Source organism: Dendropsophus ebraccatus, unplaced genomic scaffold (assembly GCF_027789765.1).
Source record: "Dendropsophus ebraccatus isolate aDenEbr1 unplaced genomic scaffold, aDenEbr1.pat pat_scaffold_1805_ctg1, whole genome shotgun sequence".
NCBI lineage: Eukaryota > Metazoa > Chordata > Amphibia > Anura > Hylidae > Dendropsophus > Dendropsophus ebraccatus.
In genome coordinates, this window is record NW_027209236.1 from 1 (window position 1) to 20000 (window position 20000).

At 56.3% G+C, this 20000-nt stretch overlaps 2 protein-coding genes across 2 annotated transcripts in view; one reads left to right on the forward strand and one right to left on the reverse strand.

The window, feature by feature from the left end:
• Positions 1–1706: 1706 nt before the first annotated feature.
• Positions 1707–5549, forward strand: LOC138775591 (tRNA (guanine-N(7)-)-methyltransferase non-catalytic subunit wdr4-like; the record flags this gene model as incomplete). Its single annotated transcript, XM_069955979.1, has 6 exons — positions 1707–2020; positions 4019–4079; positions 4352–4462; positions 4903–4967; positions 5063–5245; positions 5525–5549. Coding segments are annotated over 6 exons (759 nt in total), but the record flags the coding sequence as incomplete, so codon positions are not given.
• Positions 5550–7576: 2027 nt separating this feature from the next.
• Positions 7577–20000, reverse strand: part of LOC138775590 (high affinity cGMP-specific 3',5'-cyclic phosphodiesterase 9A-like) — a 17174-nt gene continuing 4750 nt past the window's right edge. Inside the window, exons 4-11 of the mRNA XM_069955977.1 lie at positions 19121–19225; positions 18936–19018; positions 13434–13590; positions 13069–13179; positions 12167–12271; positions 7969–8097; positions 7814–7891; positions 7577–7639 (exon numbers count right to left, since the gene is read on the reverse strand). Of these exons, the coding sequence (XP_069812078.1) occupies positions 7619–7639; positions 7814–7891; positions 7969–8097; positions 12167–12271; positions 13069–13179; positions 13434–13590; positions 18936–19018; positions 19121–19225 (789 nt within the window). The 3' untranslated portion in view covers positions 7577–7618. The remainder of the gene's footprint in view (positions 7640–7813; positions 7892–7968; positions 8098–12166; positions 12272–13068; positions 13180–13433; positions 13591–18935; positions 19019–19120; positions 19226–20000) is intronic.

Genomic DNA, 20000 nt, shown 5'->3' on the forward strand with positions numbered 1-20000 from the left:
CTCCTTTGCCCCTTTTCTCTGCCCCGCTCCTCTCTTCCCCCCCCCCCATTTCTCTACCTCCTTTGCCCCTTTTCTCTGCCCCGCTCCTCTCTTCCCCCCCCCCCCATTTCTCTACCTCCTTTGCCCCTTTTCTCTGCCCCGCTCCTCTCCCCCCCCCCCATTTCTCTACCTCCTTTGCCCCTTTTCTCTGCCCCGCTCCTCTCTCCCCCCCCCCATTTCTCTACCTCCTTTGCCCCTTTTCTCTGCCCCGCTCCTCTCCCCCCCCATTTCTCGACCTCCTTTGCCCCTTTTCTCTGCCCCGCTCCTCTCCCCCCCCCATTTCTCTACCTCCTTTGCCCCTTTTCTCTGCCCCGCTCCTCTCCCCCCCCCCCCCTTTTTCTCCTTCTTCTTTCCCTTCTTCCTATTGTTCTCCGTTCTTTTTCCTTTGTCTCCTCCTGACATCCCCCACTGCCTATGATGCCTGATGGATACATTTTGATACATTATCCTCTACATATTCCTTTTCTACTCTTTCTATTATTCATTTTGGATACTCCTGTTTGGTCTATCACAAGGGTATTTTATCCCTATTATAGGCCTATACATATCTATATCTATTCATTTGCCTTTCTCGCATTTTACAGAATGAGAATCTGTTTTCTTGATGAATTGGAGTGTTGTCAAGCTGTTGTCCACAAAAATGGATGGCTTACACAGCTGATATATACTATTATTCCTATATGCCCCTCCATTCCGGGAGGATGGACCCGAGGTACGGAATATAGGTTGAGGCTGGCGTCTTTGCTAGGATGTCTGTGTGGTGCCAACAGGAGGGAACAGATGTGGCCATATTACTTGCCCAGCTTCTCTGCAGTTTCTGTGGATGACGGGGTGGGTACTAGGACATTGGTGACCTCTGTGCCCTGGTTATCGGGTGACACCAAAATGCCCTGTGTTGGCCTGCTGTTATACTCTCTAAGCCCCTATGACAAATTCAGCTCCCTTCTTTTGATACTGGTCCTCCCCCTCCTTCTCCATCTTGTGTGATATACTTTACCCATAACACTATGACGATTACTGTAAGGGCAATTTTCCCTTTGCCAATATGGCGGCGCCAGACTCTGGGGCTGTTGTGGGCCATGCCCGCTAGCCGTTGTCAGCCTGGTGACTGCCCGACGCATGCGCCTGTGATCACACCGATCATGTGACATACCCAGATCACGTGATTCGGATCTAGGTGATCCGGACACCATGCGCCGTTGGTGACGTCATTGGCGGGCGACGCTGGTGTTCCCGGACACGCCACCTCCATGTGGATTCCCTGCTTTGGTGTGATGCATGTATTATTACCTGTCTTTTGTTTATCATTTGCTGCACAGCTGGTTGTATAACACCTAATTCATGTCCCTTATTGTTTTACACTACCACTAACATGATCATTGCTGTAAATTATCAGATTAGGGCCTGTCTTCACTTTGCTTTCAAAACTTTTGGAACACTACACTATAACAGATCACTTTTTATTTACTTTGTTTATATTTTTCATGAATTGATTGTTTGATGAATTGTAATCATGCACATATGTATATATACTGAGCTCTTGGAGCATTTTGTATCACTGTTTGAGAAAGGCTACACATTGAGCCCAAACGTTGCATCTGGGGTGAATAAAGTGTGAATTCCTTTTGGAAGTGCGGTCTCCATCTTCTCCTTGCTTTGGATCTCAGATACGAACCTGGGTCCGGTTTGGTGAGACGTGCACCTGCATACTGTATTTTTCTCTCCATCTTCACGATGGCACCACAGGAGTTAACTCGTACCCTAGGGACAGGAAAAACACACACGAGAGGTTAAAAGCCCCTCCCCTTCCCACTCTCACCAGTGTTTCTCCTTTCCCAGCAGGGCAGGCACGGGAGGTAGGGATCCGTCGTGAAGATGAGAGATCCCCTCTAAAGGAAAAGAAAATAGCTACCTGCCAGCGGATCGATCGAGGTCCGCCTCCTTCCTTCCTGAGGGCGACTGGCTGGATCCTAGATCCAAGGTAGGGGGAAGGCCCGGTGGTCCGCGCCTTTCCTTTCTGTGACGGAGCGCGCTGGGGTCCCTCTCTGGAGGCTCCCTGTTCATTGTGCCTCGCACACCCATCCGGGGAGGGAGAGTGGGAGAACCGACGCCGCAATAGAGTGTAGCGGTGTTCGGGGCTGCTTTACCTCGTGTGCGGCCTACTTCCGGTGGAGTCGCGCGCGACGGCCGGAAGTTAGGCCTAGAGCGTAACCTCGCGTGAGGGGACGCTCTGACGTCACACCAAAAGTATCACCACTTCCGGTCCGCTCACCGGATCGCAAGCGGTTTCAAAAAGCAGTCTTCTGCTGGTCTGAGCGGTCTTGCTGGTCTGAGGTCTAAGCTGTTGCTGGTCTGAGTCTAAGCTGTTGCTGGTCTGAGGTCTAAGCTGTTGCTGGTCTGAGGTCTAAGCTGTTGATGGTCTGAGGTCTAAGCTGTTGCTGGTCTGAGGTCTAAGCTGTTGCTGGTCTGAGGTCTAAGCTGTTGCTGGTCTGAGGTCTAAGCTGTTGCTGGGTCTGAGGTCTAAGCTGTTGCTGGTCTGAGGTCTAAGCTGTTGCTGGTCTGAGGTCTAAGCTGTTGCTGGTCTGAGGTCTATGCAGTCTGACTACCTTAAGTAAGCGATCCTGCTGGTCTGAGGTCTGAGCGGCATCATGGAAGAATCCTCTCCTACCACATCAGACAAGCCCTCTCAGCCGGCGGCGGTGGTAAGTGTGCCTACTTTGGCAGCCACACAGAAGGGGGGACGAAACTACAGAAGGTTATTGCATGCAGTTAAGCATCGTTCATCCACTGGTCTCTCCCTATACCCTTACTCGGTGTATACTAATAGCTAAACAGACCCTCATAAATGTTATTATTATGCTCTGTTTAGGAAAAAGAGAAAGGAAAGAGTAAAGACAAACCAAGATCTGCTTCTGTGAGGAGATGTATAAATTCTAATGCAAGACTCTCTTTCCTCATGGAGAAAGAACATATGTTCTGCCTGTGTGAATGATATTATAAAAAGGACAGAACCTCCTTTCTTTCTGATATCAGGAAAATGATGAGGATGAGATTAATGCATCACGTGCAGCTGAGACGTCACCTGCGCCTAATGCCTCTGCTGCAGTGGAGCCGGTTATTCAGCTTCCATTGAACCTCCTGAACAACATTCAGCAGTTTCTTTGACAACTCTTCAGGCTGTTAACCCTTCAGTTGCCCTCCAGCCTTCCTATCTCAGCTGCTCCATTAATTCTGCCATCAGTTACAGGATCAGGGGTTGGAGAGGGAAGTATTACAGCAGGCAGTGAGTATACTAAAGCAATCTCACGTTCATGTCCTCTCAGACAACGTAACAGTGGTGGCGCACTTAAGAACATCAGGGAAGTGCAAAACACATACATTTACCAGGCTTATAGGCTGCAGCTTCAGCGTAATGAGGATATAGCCTGTGGCAGGAGGTTCTCCAAGCTGTGGTTCCCGCCTAAGGTAATGGTTGGTATTCTCCTGTGGTGTCGTCATGAAGATGAGGATAGAAAAAAGGTTAGTCGTACTGGTAAGACGTTTTCATTTACATGAGTTTCTCACTAACCACACCCAATACCCCGGTTTTCTACACCCTACCTAAAATTCACAAAAATTTCCAGAAACCACCAGGACGCCTAACGTTGCCTCACTGACTCCATTCTGTCACCTTTGGCCAGATTTGTAGAAAAAATCCTTACACCATATAGTCAGACAAACACGGTTCTTTTTACTTGACACATCTGACTTTTTGACTCCTCTCAGAGACCAGTCCATTCCCCCTAATAGCGTCCTCGTTACCCTTGACGTCTGCAGTCCGTGTCTGTGTCTACCAATGTTACAAAATAAATGATGCACAAAAAGCACTTGCATTTGAATACTCTAGACTACCTTGTCTTCAATTTTCATAAGTGAACCAGTGGATTACTACTATAGAGATGGTGGCTACGGTTGCTTAGGTGTCTTGTCTTCTGTTCAGGTTTGTGTCCCAGCTGGCGCTGCCCCCGGGTCAGGAGAAGCTGCTGCTGTCTGGATCAGGAGTAAGTGACTACTCCCCTGGGGTGGTTATGGGCGGTGTGGGCACTCCTCCTCCTCCTCTGTGCGGTGTGGGCCCTCCTCCTCCTCTGTGCGGTGTGAGCACTCCTCCTCTTCCTCCTCCTCCTCCTCCTCCTCTTCCTCTTCCTCCTCTTCTTCTTCCTCCTCTTCTTCTTCTTCTTCCTCCTCTTCTTCCTCCTCTTCCTCTTCCTCCTTCCGATCTCTCCTCCTCCGTGCGGTGTGGGCCTTCCTCCTCTGATCTCTCCTCCTCCTCTAGGATGGGACGCTGCGGCTGTGGAGATACGAGACCGGGCAAGAGCTTCAGAGCTGTAGGATCAGTAGCGTCCAAAGGCCTAAAGATCCTGAAGATGACGCCCAAAAGATTAAGGTGAGCAGTAGGAGCTGGGCCCCGGGCCCCTTGTGTGGAGGGCGGGCAGATTCATGAGGAGATATGGACTCTGGAGTGGTGGGGGGGCTGGCAGACCCTCAGGGGATGGAGGGGGGGGGGGGCTGGCAGACCCTCAGGAGATGTGGAGGGGGGAGTGGCAGACCCTCAGGAGATGTGGAGGGGGGGGGGATGGCAGACCCTCAGGAGATGTGGAAGGGGGGGGGGGGGTGGCAGACCCTCAGGAGATGTGGAGGGGGGGGGGATGGCAGACCCTCAGGAGATGTGGAGGGGGGGGGATGGCAGACCCTCAGGGATGATGGGAAGGGGGGGGGGGGGTGGCAGACCCTCAGGAGATGTGGGGGCCCCCTTAAAGATGTGGGGGGGGGGGGGGGGAGGCGGACCTTTCCTGTCAGGTGACTTGCTCTCTTCTTTTCTTGCAGAGATTTGCCATCTCCAGGATCTGCTGCAGCCCCAATGGAGAACATGTGGCCGTCTTGTGTGATGGGTGAGCAGAGGGACGTTTAGTATACGCAGCCGTGGTCATGTGACTCATCATGGGGGGGGGGAGGTAGTATGGTCACTTCTTCTTCTGTCTTGTAGCATTGCAGGGATTTTCCTGTTCTCTCTGTCCTCCTCCGCTCCGCTCCTTGCTTACCCGCAGTACATCGCCCTCCCATACGTTCCCATGGACCTGGATTTCGAGGACGTGGCCTCCCTGTGGGGTGTTATCAGCCCTAAAAGAAAGCCCATAGAGCTCCTGCAGTACAGAGAACGGACATGCAGGTCAGTCCATTGTGGGGGGGGGCGGAGACTTAGGTGGGCGGAGCTTTTATTACAGGAGAGACTATTGGTCTTACATCTTGGATCAAGAGAATCTGGGGATTAAAAGGGTTGTGGGCGTCTGGCGACCCCCGCTGCCCCCCCCCCCCCCCCCCCCCAGCGTATGCTGCTGCCTCCCTCCTCCCTCCATACGGGGCGGTCATAATAATGTTTTGATCACACAGGTTGTCTGTGAGTAGTGTGGGGGCGCCATCACTAACGTGTCCCACATGTTCTCTGCAGCTGGTGCCGCTACATGACCATGTGAAGGAGCTCTCTGAAACAATCCGAGAGAATGGGAGCAGATGGAAGGTAAGTGCCCCTCATGTCTCCAGAGACCTGCGGTGCATGATGGGAGCTGTAGTCAACCACTCACAATTACATGGGCTGCTGCCAAAGCTTCCCCCACGCTTATAATTCTGTGTGTCCATAATGTAGTATAAGGGCCCTATTACACGGATCAGGCCAATGACACCGTGTAATAAACACAACAGTCATTGGCTGATCATTGACGCACATGGCTACGTGTAATAGTGGCTGTGGTGGACAAGATCTTCCCCCGGTAGTAGATGGCTGTGGTGGGCGGGACCTTCCCCCTCCCCCCCCCCCACCCCCCCGGTAGTAGATGGCTGTGGTGGACGGGACCTTCCCCTGGTAGTAGATGCTGTGGTGGACGGACCTTCCCCCCTGGTAGTAGATGGCTGTGGTGGACGGGACCTTCCCCCCCTGGTAGTAGATGGCTGTGGTGGACGGGACCTTCCCCCGGTAGTAGATGGCTGTGGTGGACGGGACCTTCCCCCGGCAGTAGATGGCTGTGGTGGATGAGACCTTCCCCCGGCAGTAAATGGATGAGACCTTCCCCCGCAGTAGATGGCTGTGGTGGATGAGACCTTCCCCCGGCAGTAGATGGCTGTGGTGGATGAGACCTTCCCCCGCAGTAGATGGCTGTGGTGGATGAGACCTTCCCCCGGTAGTAGATGGCTGTGGTGGACGGGACCTTCCCCCCCGGTAGTAGATGGCTGTGGTGAAGGGACCTCCCCCCCCACCACCACCACTAGACGGCTGTGGTGGACGGGACCTTCCCCCGGTAGTAGATGGCTGTGGTGGACGGGACCTTCCCCCAGCAGTTGATGGCTGTGGTGGACGGGACCTTCCCCCGGCAGTTGATGGCTGTGGTGGACGAGACCTTCCCCCGGCAGTAGATGGCTGTGGTGGATGGGACCTTCCCCCGGTAGTAGATGGCTGTGGTGGACGGGACCTTCCCCCGGCAGTTGATGGCTGTGGTGGACGGGACCTTCCCCCGGCAGTTGATGGCTGTGGTGGACGAGACCTTCCCCCGGCAGTAGATGGCTGTGGTGGATGGGACCTTCCCCCGGTAGTAGATGGCTGTGGTGGACGGGACCTTCCCCCCCCCCGGTAGTAGATGGCTGTGGTGGACGGGACCTGAGTTTGAGTTCTCTGCTCTTGTGGTGTCTCCAGAGGAGGGGGGCAGTAATTCCACTGAACGCCCCAATGTTCAACCACAGGATCAGTGACTCTGGAGAATCGCTTCAGCGCTTTGTATAAGGCCGTGTTTGACAATATGGCCGCATATCTGCAGAAGAAAGAGACGCGGATGCAGACCGAGAAAAGGAAAGTGTCAGACAGACAGACTGGCTGTGTGCCCAAGATGCAGAGGACCTGAAGAGTCACCGATGGGGAGAGGAGGATGGACTCTGGTACTCCCTAGGTGAAATGTCAGGTGGAACATTAAAAGACCCAAAAATGGGTAAGAGACTGGTGATGTTCTTATCGAGGAAGAAGGTGTTGAAGCCGATAAAACCCTCTTCTCCCCCTGCACCATCTTATCCTCACAGGGATCCTCTGCTCCCCTCCCACCGCCACCAGCCCCCCGTCTTGGCTTTTTGTGGTACACCTAGGTCAGTTTTTTCTTTAATGTCCTCACTCAGGAATTGGGGGGTCCTTAATAATTTGTGACCGGAACCTTCTTGCCTGTGAAGAAGTTGTACCTGGCGCAGACAGCGTTCACATGGCTGCTGGCAGCGTAACGTTTTACGGAGATTCATTTATTGGGTACAATAAAAGCCTTTTCTTTAAGTCTTGTCTACTGTATAAAGTGGTGACCTCATGTGGCCATCCCCCCCCCCCCCCCAAAGCCCTGGTCAGCTCCACCCCCGCAGTCCATGTGTGATGGTGGAGTGGCTCTGCTCCACCTGCAGGGTCATGTCCATGGATTCTGTGGAGGAGGTCAGAGGATCCACTTTCCCAGGAGACTATGAGGCGATCTGGTTATAAGCATGATTGAGGAGTGGTGGGATCAAGGCGCTTGTGCTGACATCAAAGGATTTTGGTTGGTACCTGAAAGATGAGGAAGACAGTGATGGAGCTGAGGAAGATGAGCCCTGAGTATGAGCCCACCCACCATCGCTGCTACCGCTCTAATCTATCATGACCTCCATCAAGTGCCTTGTTTGCTCCTTGGTTTGGGTGGATGGGTGCAGCTGCCATGTTTCTGTGGTCCCAGCTCCTCACCTCAGCAATCTGCTTCTCATATCGCAGTCTGGCTTCTTGCAGTGGCTGTAACATCCAGACTGTCATCTGAGGCAGGATCTGGAATAAAGAGGGCTCAGAGCGGGGTCCGGGACCACCAGCATGCGTGGTGTAGCTCCCGTTACAGAACCACTTACCTGGGAGAGGGCTTCACACAGAGGGATCAGCAGGAAGCTGATGAATGATCTCTGCGATTCGGCTTTGGTGACAGTGTCTCGGTCCATGTACGGGGTTATGGGGAGGCCCTCGGCTCTCTCACGGTCACTCTGGGAGAGGACATGTAGTACAGCAGCAATAAAAGACCTGACAGCCATGTTCTCATTTGCGTGTCTGCTCATGGCACCAGTAAAAGCCCTTTAAAGGGGTTATCCAGTGCTACAAAAACATGGCTACTTTCTTCTAGAGACAGCTCCACTCTTGTCTCCAGACTGGGTGAGGTTTTGTAACTTGTCTCCAGGTCCGGTCAGGTCATTCACTTCAATGGAACCAAGAGTGGTGCTGTCTCTGGAAGAAAGTGACCACGTTTTGTAGCACTGGAGAATCCCTTTAAGGACCATATGATGTTGTAAGTCATAGAAAGTGCTGGGTTGGGCCATGTGGCCATTGGGACCTGTTTTTTTGTTTTTATATCATATTATGGTCTGTATTGTGGATGTTCCGATTTGTCTTGCATCTGTAGTATGGGGGTGGGTGCTGGTGGGCTCGGCTCTGTAGTGTGGGTGCTGGTGGGCTAGGCTCTATAGTGTAGGGGTTGATGCCGGTGGGCTCGGCTCTGTAGTGTGGGGGTGGATGCCGGTGGGCTTGGCTCTGTAGTGTAGGGGTGGATGCCGGTGGGTTTGGCTCTGTAGTGTGTGTGCCGGTGGGTTTGGCTCTGTAGTGTGTGTGCCGGTGGGTTTGGCTCTGTAGTGTGTGTGCCGGTGGGTTTGGCTCTGTAGTGTGGGTGTCGATGGGCTTGGCTCTGTAGTGTGGGGGTGGGTGCCGGTGGGTTTGGCTCTGTAGTGTGGGTGCCGGTGGGCTTGGCTCTGTAGTGTGGGGGTGGACGCCGGTGGGCTCGGCTCTGTAGTCTGTAGTGTGGGTGGGTGCTGGTGGGCTTGACTCTGTAGTGTGGGTGTGGGCTTGGCTCTGTAGTGTGGGTGCCGGTGGGTTTGGCTCTGTAGTGTGGATGCCGGTGGGCTTGGCTCTGTAGTGTGGGTGCCGGTGGGCTTGGCTCTGTAGTGTGGATGCCGGTGGGCTTGGCTCTGTAGTGTGGGTGCCGGTGGGCTTGGCTCTGTAGTGTGGATGCCGGTGGGCTTGGCTCTGTAGTGTGGGTGCCGGTGGGCTTGGCTCTGTAGTGTGGGGGTGGATGCCGGTGGGCTTGGCTCTGTAGTGTGGGTGCTGGTGGGCTTGGCTCTGTAGTGTGGGGGTGGACGCCGGTGGGCTCGGCTCTGTAGTGTGGGGGTGGGTGCCGGTGGCTTGGCTCTGTAGTGTGGATGCCGGTGGGCTTGGCTCTGTAGTGTGGATGCCGGTGGGCTTGGCTCTGTAGTGTGGATGCCGGTGGGCTTGGCTCTGTAGTGTGGATGCCGGTGGGCTGGCTCTGTAGTGTGGATGCCGGTGGGCTTGGCTCTGTAGTGTGGGTGCCGGTGGGCTTGGCTCTGTAGTGTGGGTGCCGGTGGGCTTGGCTCTGTAGTGTGGGGGTGGATGCCGGTGGGTTTGGCTCTGTAGTGTGGGTGCCGGTGGGTTTGGCTCTGTAGTGTGGAGGTGGATGTTGGTGGGTTTGGCTCTGTAGTGTGGGTGCCGGTGGGCTTGGCTCTGTAGTGTGGGGGTGGATGCCGGTGGGTTTGGCTCTGTAGTGTGGGTGCCGGTGGGTTTGGCTCTGTAGTGTGGAGGTGGATGTTGGTGGGTTTGGCTCTGTAGTGTGGGTGCCGGTGGGCTTGGCTCTGTAGTGTGGGGGGTGGATGCCGGTGGGCTTGGCTCTGTAGTGTGGGGGTGGATGCCGGTGGGTTTGGCTCTGTAGTGTGGGTGCCGTTGGGCTTGGCTTTGTAGTGTGGGGGTGGATGCCGGTGGGTTTGGCTCTGTAGTGTGGGTGGCGGTGGGCTTGGCTCTGTAGTGTGGGGGTGGATGCCGGTGGGCTTGGCTCTGTAGTGTGGGTGCCGGTGGGCTTGGCTCTGTAGTGTGGGGTGGATGCCGGTGGGTTTGGCTCTGTAGTGTGGGTGCCGGTGGGGGCTTGGGTCTGTAGTGTGGGGGTGGATGCCGGTGGGCTTGGCTCTGTAGTGTGGGGTGGATGTTGGTGGGTTTGGCTCTGTAGTGTGGGTGCCGGTGGGCTTGGCTTTGTAGTGTGGGGGTGGATGCTGGTGGGCTTGGCTCTGTAGTGTGGGTGCCGGTGGGCTTGGCTCTGTAGTGTGGGGGTGGATGTTGGTGGGTTTGGCTCTGTAGTGTGGATGCCGGTGGGCTTGGCTCTGTAGTGTGGGGGTGGATGCCGGTGGGCTTGGCTCTGTAGTGTGGGGGTGGATGTTGGTGGGTTTGGCTCTGTAGTGTGGGTGCCGGTGGGCTTGGCTCTGTAGTGTGGGTGCCGGTGGGCTTGGCTCTGTAGTGTGGGGGTGGATGTTGGTGGGTTTGGCTCTGTAGTGTGGGTGCCGGTGGGCTTGGCTTTGTAGTGTGGGGGTGAATGCCGGTGGGCTTGGCTCTGTAGTGTGGGGGTGGATGTTGGTGGGTTTTGCTCTGTAGTGTGGGTGCCGGTGGGCGTGGCTCTGTAGTGTGGGGGGGGATGCCGGTGGGCTTGGCTCTGTAGTGTGGGGGTGGATGTTGGTGGGTTTGGCTCCGTAGTGTGGGTGCCGTTGGGCTTGGCTTTGTAGTGTGGGGGTGGATGCTGGTGGGTTTGGCTCTGTAGTGTGGGTGCCGGGGGCTTGGCTCTGTAGTGTGGGGGTGGATGTTGGTGGGTTTGGCTCTGTAGTGTGGGTGCCGGTGGGCTTGGCTCTGTAGTGTGGGGGTGGATGTTGGTGGGTTTGGCTCTGTAGTGTGGATGCCGGTGGGCTTGGCTCTGTAGTGTGGGGGTGGATGCCGGTGGGCTTGGCTCTGTAGTGTGGGGGGGATGTTGGTGGGTTTGGCTCTGTAGTGTGGGTGCCGGTGGGCTTGGCTCTGTAGTGTGGGGGGTGAATGCCGGTGGGCTTGGCTCTGTAGTGTGGGGGTGGATGTTGGTGGGTTTGGCTCTGTAGTGTGGGTGCCGGTGGGCTTGGCTTTGTATGTGGGGGTGAATGCCGGTGGGCTTGGCTCTGTAGTGTGGGGGGGGATGTTGGTGGGTTTGGCTCTGTAGTGTGGGTGCCGGTGGGCTTGGCTCTGTAGTGTGGGGGTGAATGCCGGTGGGCTTGGCTCTGTAGTGTGGGGGTGGATGTTGGTGGGTTTGGCTCTGTAGTGTGGGTGCCGGTGGGCTTGGCTTTGTAGTGCTTTGTAGTGTGGGGGTGAATGCCGGTGGGCTTGGCTCTGTAGTGTGGGGGTGGATGTTGGTGGGTTTGGCTCTGTAGTGTGGTGCCGGTGGGCTTGGCTCTGTAGTGTGGGGGTGGATGCCGTGGGCTTGGCTCTGTAGTGTGGGGGTGGATGTTGGTGGGTTTGGCTCTGTAGTGTGGGTGCCGTTGGGCTTGGCTTTGTAGTGTGGGGGTGGATGTTGGTGGGTTTGGCTCTGTAGTGTGGGTGCCGGTGGGCTTGGCTCTGTAGTGTGGGGGTGGATGCCGGTGGGTTTGGCTCTGTAGTGTGGATGCCGGTGGGCTTGGCTCTGTAGTGTGGGGGTGGATGTCGGTGGGCTTGGCTCTGTAGTGTGGGGTGGATGTTGGTGGGTTTGGCTCTGTAGTGTGGGTGCTGGTGGGCTTGGCTCTGTAGTGTGGGGGTGCCTGCCGGTGGGCTTGGCTCTGTAGTGTGGGGGTGGAAGTTGGTGGGTTTGGCTCTGTAGTGTGGGTGCCGGTGGGCTTGGCTTTGTAGTGTGGGGGTGAATGCCGGTGGGCTTGGCTCTGTAGTGTGGGGGTGGATGTTGGTGGGCTTGGCTCTGTAGTGTGGGTGCCGGTGGGCTTGGCTCTGTAGTGTGGGGGTGGGTTGGCTCTGTAGTTTGGGTGCTGGTGGGCTTGGCTCTGTAGTGTGGGGGTGGATGTTGGTGGGTTTGGCTTTGTAGTGTGGGTGCTGGTGGGCTTGGCTCTGTAGTGTGGGGGTGAATGCCGGTGGGTTTGGCTCTGTAGTGTGGGGGTGAATGCCAGTGGGTTTGGCTCTGTAGCCTCGGATGCCCCTCCTCTCCAGACATCCTTTGTTGTGGTGCATTGTGTGAGATGTAGTGCAATGCATTTCTGACCAATCTATGTAACGTGCTCCACCTACCTGCATGTAGTACTCCTCCATCAGTACCTCTGCCCAGAGCTCCGCCTCTTCTGCTGGACGGGCCTCATTCGATATGTCACAGAATTTAATAAGACCCTTTTTCAGCTGTCAAGACATTACCGACAGTAAGATGCATGGCCTCGGGCCCACAGCTGCCCTGGACTTAAATAGGAATGGGATCAGGGCCATAGAGATCAGTACAGATGGCTAGTGGGGTCAGGGGCCACAGAGACTAGTACAATCAGGGCGCTGCCTGCGTGGCACATGGTTATGGGTGCCACTTGTCTTACCAGTGTCACATGGTTATGGGTGCCGCCTGTCTTGGCACAGTCACATGGTTATGGGTGCCGCCTGTCTTGGCACAGTCACATGGTTATGGGTGCCGCCTGTCTTGGCACAGTCACATGGTTATGGGTGCCGCCTGTCTTGGCACAGTCACATGGTTATGGGTGCCGCCTGTCTTGGCACAGTCACATGGTTATGGGTGCCACCTGTCTTGGCACAGTCACATGGTTTGGGTGCTGCCTCCGTCTTACCAGTGTCACATGGTTATGGGTGCCGCCTCCGTCTTACCAGTGTCACATGGTTATGGTTGCTGCCTCCGTCTTACCAGTGTCACATGGTTATGGGTGCCGCCTCCGTCTTACCAGTGTCACATGGTTGAGTGCCGCCTCCGTCTTACCAGTGTCACATGGTTATGGGTGCCGCCTCCGTCTTACCAGTGTCACATGGTTATGGGTGCCGCCTCCGTCTTACCAGTGTCACATGGTTATGGGTGCCGCCTCCGTCTTACCAGTGTCACATGGTTATGGGTGCCGCCTCCGTCTTACCAGTGTCACATGGTTATGGGTGCCGCCTCCGTCTTACCAGTGTCACATGGTTGAGTGCCGCCTCCGTCTTACCAGTGTCACATGGTCCTTATTGGAGAAGCTGAAGTTCTGGATGTCTTGTAGAGACTGCAGGATCTGGGGGTGATGGGCCAGGTCTGTGACCAGGATCAGTTCTGTCACATTCTGAGAAGAGAAGATGTTAAAGGGGTTATCCAGCGCTACACAAACATGGCCTCTTCACCCCCTCTTGTCTCCAGGTCAGGTGCGGTTGGCAGTTAAGCTCCATTGACTTTGATGGAACTGTGTTTGAAACCCCACCCAATCTGGAGACAAGAGGGGGTGAAGAGGCCATGTTTGTGTAGCGCTGGATCCCCTCAGCTCAGTGATCCTATGGTAATCCCTGTACATAGGGCAGGTCACTTCATGGACTCTCTCACCTCCAGGATTCTGTTTGTCTCCTCCGGATCTGTGTGGCTGAAGATGTTATATTGTTCCTGGCCCAGGATCTTCATGGTGATGGCGCAGTGATGGTTCTCCAGGGGGGACGTATTCTGATAGCGGCTCGCCAACTCTGTGTGGGCATTCACCTGATAACTGCAAGCGGAGAGGCATGAGCGTGGCGCCCCCTACCCACGGGCCAAGGAGGGATTTACTGACTGATACAGTCCCTAAGGTGAGGGACGCTGGCCTCCGCCTCACCAGGTTATTAGATCGGGGGAAGGGACGCTGGCCTCCGCCTCACCAGGTTATTAGATCAGGAGGATGGACGCTGGCCTCCGCCTCACCAGGTTATTAGATCGGGGGAAGGGACGCTGGCCTCCACCTCACAAGGTTATTAGATCAGGAGGGACGCTGGCCTCCGCGTCACCAGGTTATTAGATCGGGGGAAGGGACGCTGGCCTCCGCCTCACCAGGTTATTAGATCAGGGGAAGGACGCTGGCCTCCGCCTCACCAGTTATTAGATCGGGGGAAGGGACGCTGGCCTCCACCTCACAAGGTTATTAGATCAGGAGGGACGCTGGCCTCCACCTCACAAGGTTATTAGATCAGGAGGGACGCTGGCCTCCACCTCACAAGGTTATTAGATCAGGAGGGACGCTGGCCTCCGCCTCACCAGGTTATTAGATCGGGGGAAGGGACGCTGGCCTCCGCCTCACCAGGTTATTAGATCGGGGGAAGGGACGCTGGCCTCCACCTCACAAGGTTATTAGATCAGGAGGGACGCTGGCCTCCGCCTCACCAGGTTATTAGATCAGGAGGGACGCTGGCCTCCGCCTCACCAGGTTATTAGATCGGGGGAAGGGACGCTGGCCTCCGCCTCACCAGGTTATTAGATCGGGGGAAGGGACGCTGGCCTCCGCCTCACCAGGTTATTAGATCAGGGGAAGGACGCTGGCCTCCGCCTCACCAGGTTATTAGATCGGGGGAAGGGACGCTGGCCTCCACCTCACAAGGTTATTAGATCAGGAGGGACGCTGGCCTCCACCTCACAAGGTTATTAGATCAGGAGGGACGCTGGCCTCCGCCTCACCAGGTTATTAGATCGGGGGAAGGGACGCTGGCCTCCACCTCACAAGGTTATTAGATCAGGAGGGACGCTGGCCTCCACCTCACAAGGTTATTAGATCAGGAGGGACACTGGCCTCCGCCTCACCAGGTTATTAGATCGGGGGAAGGGACGCTGGCCTCTGCCTCACCAGGTTATTAGATCGGGGGAAGGGACGCTGGCCTCCGCAGGTTATTTGATCAGGAGGGACGCTGGCCTCCGCAGGTTATTAGATCAGGAGGGACGCTGGCCTCCGCCTCACCAGGTTATTAGATCAGGAGGGACGCTGGCCTCCACCTCACCAGGTTATTAGATCAGGAGGGACGCTGGCCTCCGCCTCACCAGGTTATTAGATCGGGGGAAGGGACGCTGGCCTCCGCCTCACCAGGTTATTAGATCAGGAGGGACGCTGGCCTCCGCCTCACCAGGTTATTAGATCGGAGGGACGCTGGCCTCCGCCTCACCAGGTTATTAGATCATTAGGAGGGACGCTGGCCTCCGCCTCACCAGGTTATTAGATCGGGGGAAGGGACGCTGGCCTCCGCCTCACCAGGTTATTAGATCAGGGGGAGGGACGCTGGCCTCCGCCTCACCAGGTTATTAGATCGGGGAAAGGACGCTGGCCTCCGCCTCACCAGGTTATTAGATCGGGGGAAGGGACGCTGGCCTCCACCTCACCAGGTTATTAGATCAGGAGGGACGCTGGCCTCCGTCTCACCAGGTTATTAGATCAGGAGGGACGCTGGCCTCCGCCTCACCAGGTTATTAGATCGGGGGAAGGGACGCTGGCCTCCGCCTCACCAGGTTATTAGATCGGGGGAAGGGACGCTGGCCTCTGCCTCACCAGGTTATTAGATCAGGAGGGACGCTGGCCTCCACCTCACCAGGTTATTAGATCAGGGGAAGGGACGCTGGCCTCCGCCTCACCAGGTTATTAGATCGGGGGAAGGGACGCTGGCCTCCACCTCACCAGGTTATTAGATCAGGAGGGACGCTGGCCTCCGCCTCACCAGGTTATTAGATCAGGAGGGACGCTGGCCTCCGCCTCACCAGGTTATTAGATCGGGGGAAGGGACGCTGGCCTCCGCCTCACCAGGTTATTAGATCGGGGGAGGGACGCTGGCCTCCGCCTCACCAGGTTATTAGATCAGGAGGGACGCTGGCCTCCGCCTCACCAGGTTATTAGATCGGGGGAAGGGACGCTGGCCTCCGCCTCACCAGGTTATTAGATCGGGGGAAGGGACGCTGGCCTCCGCCTCACCAGGTTATTAGATCGGGGGAAGGGACGCTGGCCTCCACCTCACCAGGTTATTAGATCGGGGAAGGGACGCTGGCCTCCGCCTCACCAGGTTATTAGATCGGGGGAAGGGACGCTGGCCTCCGCCTCACCAGGTTATTAGATCAGGAGGGACGCTGGCCTCCGCCTCACCAGGTTATTAGATCGGGGGAAGGGACGCTGGCCTCCGCCTCCGCAGGTTATTAGATCAGGAGGGACGCTGGCCTCTGCCTCACCAGGTTATTAGATCGGGGGAAGGGACGCTGGCCTCCGCCTCACCAGGTTATTAGATCAGGGGGAGGGACGCTGGCCTCTGCCTCACGAGGTTATTAGATCAGGAGGGACGCTGGCCTCCGCCTCACCAGGTTATTAGATCAGGAGGAGGGACGCTGGCCTCCGCCTCACCAGGTTATTAGATCAGGAGGGACGCTGGCCTCCGCCTCACCAGGTTATTAGATCAGGAGGGACGCTGGCCTCCGCCTCCGCAGGTTATTAGATCAGGAGGAGGGACGCTGGCCTCCGCAGGTTATTAGATCAGGAGGGACGCTGGCCTCCACCTCACAAGGTTATTAGATCAGGAGGGACGCTGGCCTCCGCCTCCGCAGGTTATTAGATCAGGAGGGACGCTGGCCTCCGCCTCACCAGGTTATTAGATCAGGAGGAGGGACGCTGGCCTCCGCCTCACCAGGTTATTAGATCGGGGGAAGGGACGCTGGCCTCCGCCTCACCAGGTTATTAGATCAGGAGGGACGCTGGCCTCCGCCTCACCAGGTTATTAGATCGGGGGAAGGGACGCTGGCCTCCGCCTCACCAGGTTATTAGATCAGGAGGGACACTGGCCTCCGCCTCACCAGGTTATTAGATCAGGGGGAGGGACGCTGGCCTCCGCCTCACCAGGTTATTAGATCGGGAGGGACGCTGGCCTCCGCCTCACCAGGTTATTAGATCAGGAGGGACGCTGGCCTCCGCCTCACCAGGTTATTAGATCAGGAGGAGGGACGCTGGCCTCCGCAGGTTATTAGATCAGGAGGGACGCTGGCCTCCACCTCACAAGGTTATTAGATCAGGAGGGACGCTGGCCTCCGCCTCCGCAGGTTATTAGATCAGGAGGGACGCTGGCCTCCGCCTCACCAGGTTATTAGATCAGGAGGAGGGACGCTGGCCTCCGCCTCACCAGGTTATTAGATCAGGAGGGACGCTGGCCTCCGCCTCACCAGGTTATTAGATCGGGGGAAGGGACGCTGGCCTCCGCCTCACCAGGTTATTAGATCAGGAGGGACGCTGGCCTCCACCTCACCAGGTTATTAGATCAGGGGAAGGGACGCTGGCCTCCGCCTCACCAGGTTTTTAGATCGTGGGACGGGACGCTGGCCTCCGCCTCACCAGGTTATTAGATCAGGAGGGACGCTGGCCTCCGCCTCACCAGGTTATTAGATCAGGAGGAGGGACGCTGGCCTCCGCCTCACCAGGTTATTAGATCAGGAGGGACGCTGGCCTCCGCCTCACCAGGTTATTAGATCAGGAGGGACGCTGGCCTCCGCCTCACCAGGTTATTAGATCATTAGGAGGGACGCTGGCCTCCGCCTCACCAGGTTATTAGATCAGGAGGGACGCTGGCCTCCGCCTCACCAGGTTATTAGATCGGGGGAGGGACGCTGGCCTCCGCCTCACCAGGTTATTAGATCGGGGGAGGGACGCTGGCCTCCGCCTCACCAGGTTATTAGATCAGGAGGGACGCTGGCCTCCGCCTCACCAGGTTATTAGATCGGGGGAGGGACGCTGGCCTCCGCCTCACCAGGTTATTAGATCAGGAGGGACGCTGGCCTCCGCCTCACCAGGTTATTAGATCAGGAGGGACGCTGGCCTCCGCCTCACCAGGTTATTAGATCGGGGGAAGGGACGCTGGCCTCCGCCTCACCAGGTTATTAGATCAGGAGGGACGCTGGCCTCCGCCTCACCAGGTTATTAGATCAGGAGGGACGCTGGCCTCCGCCTCACCAGGTTATTAGATCAGGAGGGACGCTGGCCTCCGCCTCACCAGGTTATTAGATCAGGAGGGACGCTGGCCTCCGCCTCACCAGGTTATTAGATCAGAAGGGACGCTGGCCTCCTCCTCACCAGGTTATTAGATCGGGGGAAGGGACGTTGGCCTCCGCCTCACCAGGTTATTAGATCGGGGGAAGGGACGCTGGCCTCCGCCTCACCAGGTTATTAGATCAGGAGGGACGCTGGCCTCCGCCTCACCAGGTTATTAGATCAGGAGGGACGCTGGCCTCCGCCTCACCAGGTTATTAGATCAGGAGGGACGCTGGCCTCCGCCTTACCAGGTTATTAGATCAGGAGGGACGCTGGCCTCCGCCTCACCAGGTTATTAGATCAGGAGGGACGCTGGCCTCCGCCTCACAAGGTTATTAGATCGGGGGAAGGGACGCTGGCCTCCGCCTCACCAGGTTATTAGATCGGGGGAAGGGACGCTGGCCTCCGCCTCACCAGGTTATTAGATCGGGGGAAGGGACGCTGGCCTCCGCCTCACCAGGTTATTAGATCAGGAGGAGGGACGCTGGCCTCCGCCTCACCAGGTTATTAGATCAGGAGGGACGCTGGCCTCCACCTCACCAGGTTATTAGATCAGGAGGGACGCTGGCCTCCGCCTCACCAGGTTATTAGATCAGGAGGAGGGACGCTGGCCTCCGCCTCACCAGGTTATTAGATCAGGAGGGACGCTGGCCTCCGCCTCACCAGGTTATTAGATCAGGAGGGACGCTGGCCTCCGCCTCACCAGGTTATTAGATCAGGAGGGACGCTGGCCTCCACCTCACCAGGTTATTAGATCGGGGGAAGGGACGCTGGCCTCCGCCTCACCAGGTTATTAGATCAGGAGGGACGCTGGCCTCCGCCTCACATTGAATTACTCCAAATGGGAAGTGGTGTGCTTGGGTAAGAAAAAGACGATAAGCTGTGTGCTGTGTGCCGCTGTGTGCCGGCTGTAATCTGTTGATCGTTGGGGCTTCCACTCCCTGGTGGATGGTGGGCGACATCCCGGACCTACCTACATGTTCTGGGAAGTGGAATGTACCTACGACCCTAAATGTTGCCTTTAAGCTGCACCAACTCACTTATTGTTAAGTCCAGGATGGTCAACGTCATGACAGAGGGCGGCCACCATCAAAGTGACTATGTCCTCAGGAGAGAGGAGGTCCTGCGAGACACCAAGGGGTTATCAGGAATGTTCTGGAAACTACATCCAGTGATGGAGAGAGGCCTTCTAGGTCTCTAGCACTAGGAGAATGGGGGCACGTACCTGCAGACGGCACAGGCCGATCACGCTGTACATCATCTGTGTGACGCAGAAGCCGTGTCTGAAGTTGTGGAAGGGGTTCTCCCGGTAATGATCCTGGAGGCTGTGCTGGAGATGAAGACCCCAAAGAATCCCTCACTACATGGCTCCAACCTCACACGGAGACATCTTACCACATCCTGGGCCACTGTGGTTGGGCGCCATGTAGCCTGGACCTCATGACAACACAAAGTTATACCTGTAACCTTACTGGGGGAGATTTATCAAACTGGTGTAAAGTAAAATTGTCTTAGTTGTCCCCGGCAACCAATTGGAGTCAACTTTCATTTTTAGATTGGTTGCTAGGGGCAACTAAGACAATTCTACAGACATAGAGAGAGAAGAGCTGCCGCCCCTCACACCTATGGCTGACACTAATACCTCACACCTATGGCTGACACTACTAATACCTCACACCTATGGCTGACACTGATGCCGCACATCACACCTATGGCTGACACTAATGCCGCCCCTCACACCTATGGCTGACACTAATACCTCACACCTATGGCTGACACTAATACCTCACACCTATGGCTGACACTGATGCCGCACATCACACCTATGGCTGACACTAATACCTCACACCTATGGCTGACACTAATACCTCACACCTATGGCTGACACTGATGCCGCACATCACACCTATGGCTGACACTAATGCCGCACCTCACACCTATGGCTGACACTAATACCTCACACCTATGGCTGACACTGATGCCGCCCTCACACCTATGGCTGACACTGATGCCGCCCCTCACACCTATGGCTGACACTAATGCCGCACCTCACACCTATGGCTGACACTAATGCCGCCCCTCACACCTATGGCTGACACTAATGC